General features: G+C 37.3%; 1 protein-coding gene across 1 annotated transcript; it reads left to right on the forward strand.

The window, feature by feature from the left end:
* Window positions 1–243: 243 nt before the first annotated feature.
* On the forward strand, window positions 244–978 carry LOC127078976 (uncharacterized). The gene has a single exon (XM_051019394.1). It carries the CDS (start codon window positions 244–246, stop codon window positions 976–978), a length of 735 nt encoding a protein of 244 aa, XP_050875351.1.
* The last annotated feature ends 1,791 nt before the right edge of the window (window positions 979–2,769 follow it).

Here is a 2,769-nt window from a genome sequence, read left to right on the forward strand (position 1 = left end):
CAGTTTGCCCAACATATATTCTAACCCAAAAGCTGCAAAACCTCAAAAAACATCTCAAAACTTGGAACAATGAGGTGTTTGGAGATATCTATCAACTGGTCCAAACATCTACCACTAATATTTCAACCATTCAAGATAAAATCAACTTGATGGGTATGAATGAAAATTTAAAGGAGCAGGAAATTAAAGCTCAACATGACTTGGATCTAGCCTTAGCAAAGAAAGAACTTTTCTGGAAGGAAAATGCTAGAACTAGATGACACACACAGGGTGACAAAAAAACTTCCTATTTCCATAGACTCTGCCAAGATTAAAGGCTCTAGAAGTAAAATCACAAGTCTAAAAAATGGGGACAATTTCATCACTGAACCTGCTGAACTGGCTGCTCTTGTAGTGAATTATTATTCTAAAATTTTTGGTTTTGTAGGTGTGGTTCAAGACAATGATTTTCCATATATTATAAATACTTTGGTTAATGACTCTATGAATGATATTCTCACCAGTATTCCCTCCAAGGAAGAAATCACTGCAACTTTTTGTGGGCTTAGGAAAGAGAGTGCCCCTGGGCCAGATGAATTTGGTGGTGTCTCTTATCAAACCTATTGGAATGTTATTCAAGATGATGTTTGCAATGCCACATGGAAATTCTTCAAGACTGGTTGGATGCTTCCTAATTTTAATGTTAATATCATTGTCCTAATCCCCAAGACAAGTGATGTTGACTCCATGGATCATTACATACCCATAGCTATAGCCAATTTCAAGTTCAAGCTGATTTCTAAAATTATTGCAGATAGACTTGCCAAAATCATGCATTTCTTAGCGTTTAAGGAACATAAAGGTTTCATCCAAGGCAGGAATATAAATGATTGTTTATGCCTTGCATCTGAGGTAGCTAATCTTCTGGACAAGAAGACTCATGGTGGTAATGTAGCCCTCAAGATCGACATCACAAAGGCCTTTCACACTATTAATTGAGATTTCCTTATTAAGGTTCTCAAGAGATATGGATTCAAAAATACTTTTTGTCTTTGGGTTTCAACTATCCTACCCTCATCCAAAATGTCAATTTCTATTAATGGATTCACCCATGGTTATTTCTCCTGCAAAAGAGGAGTGAGACATGGGCCCCTCTCTCCCCCCTCCTATTTTTCCTTGCTGAAGATGTCTTGAGTGGGCATATCTCCAATTTGGTGCACATGGGCAAGCTCATCCCTGTGAAGGAAACTAAGAACCATTATATTCCCACACATTCTTTGTATGTAGATAAGGTTCTTGTCTTATGCAGAGGAAAAACCTCCAACATTACGGCTATGTAACAATTATTCAACAATTACTCTGATGCTTTTGGTCATAACATATACAATGCCAAATCTACTATCTTCATATGCTCAATGTCTCCTAGAAGGGAAAATCGCTTCCTCTAACTCACAGACTTCAACATATGTACTTTTCATTTCAATTATTTAGGAATCTCAATTTTCAAAGGCAAATTTAGGAAAGTCCACCTTCAAGCCTTGGCAGACAGAATGATTGTTAAACTATTTGCTTGGAAGGGTTCCACTCTCTCTTATGTTGGCAGGGTTACCTTGGTTAGCTCTGTAATTCAGAGCATGATTATCATTCTAACATAATTTATTCTTGGCCCACTTCTTTACTTAGGAGTATTGAGCAGGATTCCATTAACTTTATCTGGAGTGGGAATGACTGCTCTAGGAAATTGGTAATAGTGGCTTGGAAGAAGATTTTCCAGCTTAGAGATCATGGTGGGCTTGGCATAAGGTCTCTCATGAGTCTAAACAATGTCTCTAACTTGAAACTTGGTTGGAATATGATGACAAATGACGAGCATTGGGCTAAATTGGTGAGAGCTAAAGTGTTGAGAAATCATAACACAATCAAGTATCACATCTTTTCAGCTATATGATTTAGTATCAAATATGAGTATCATTTTCTTTTGTCCAATAGGTTTTGGCTTCTTGGAAATGGTAATCAAATTAGATTTTGGAAAGATGTTTGGTGTGTGAATCCTTTATTAGAGAAAACTGATATGGCGACCCTTGTTGATAATGGCATAGATTCTGACTTGAGGGTTTGAGATATTATGCATAATGATGAGCGGTCTATTCCTGAGGTTTAGCACAGTTTATTTCCTTTTCTATTACAGGACATTGCTCAAATTGATCCTTCTATTGAGGTCTCTGACAATCTAGTCTGGCGTGCTTCCAACAATGGCTTGCTTTCATTAAAAGAATCCCATATTAACAAGTCAATACCTCCTTCAAAGTCGTTCCTAGTTTGGCGTCTCAGGCATGATAAAATTTCTACAGATGATAAACTGCAACAAAAGGGTTGCATCTTGGTTTCTATTTGCAGCTATCACAGGACCAACATGGAAACATTTGAGCATGTCTTCTTCCACTGTCCCTATGTTGTTAGAATATGGAAGTGGCTTGGTAGAATTCTCAATTCCTCCACCAACATTACCTCTAAAGACGATTGTTGGTCCTTATGCAACAATAGTAGATCCCCTCAATGGTCTATCATAATCAAGGCAACAATTATTTTCACCTTCTCCTCCATTTGACAGGCGCGTAATTTGGCAAAGTTTCACAATAAGATTTTGCCTATTCACACAATGATCTCAAACATAGTAGCTCAAATTTGTATGCCTTGCAATAATTCCTTGCTCAAGTTTTCCTCATCCACGACATACTTTAATTTACTCAAATCCTCCAAGGTTGATATTCACCTTCCTAACGCACATAT

This window comes from Lathyrus oleraceus, chromosome 5, assembly GCF_024323335.1.
Source record: "Lathyrus oleraceus cultivar Zhongwan6 chromosome 5, CAAS_Psat_ZW6_1.0, whole genome shotgun sequence".
In the NCBI taxonomy this organism is placed as follows: Eukaryota; Viridiplantae; Streptophyta; class Magnoliopsida; order Fabales; family Fabaceae; genus Lathyrus; species Lathyrus oleraceus.

Bases quoted from the DNA above. Each gene is read 5' to 3' on its own strand.
- LOC127078976 (XM_051019394.1), top strand. From the start codon at position 244: ATGCTAGAACTAGATGACACACACAGGGTGACAAAAAAACTTCCTATT.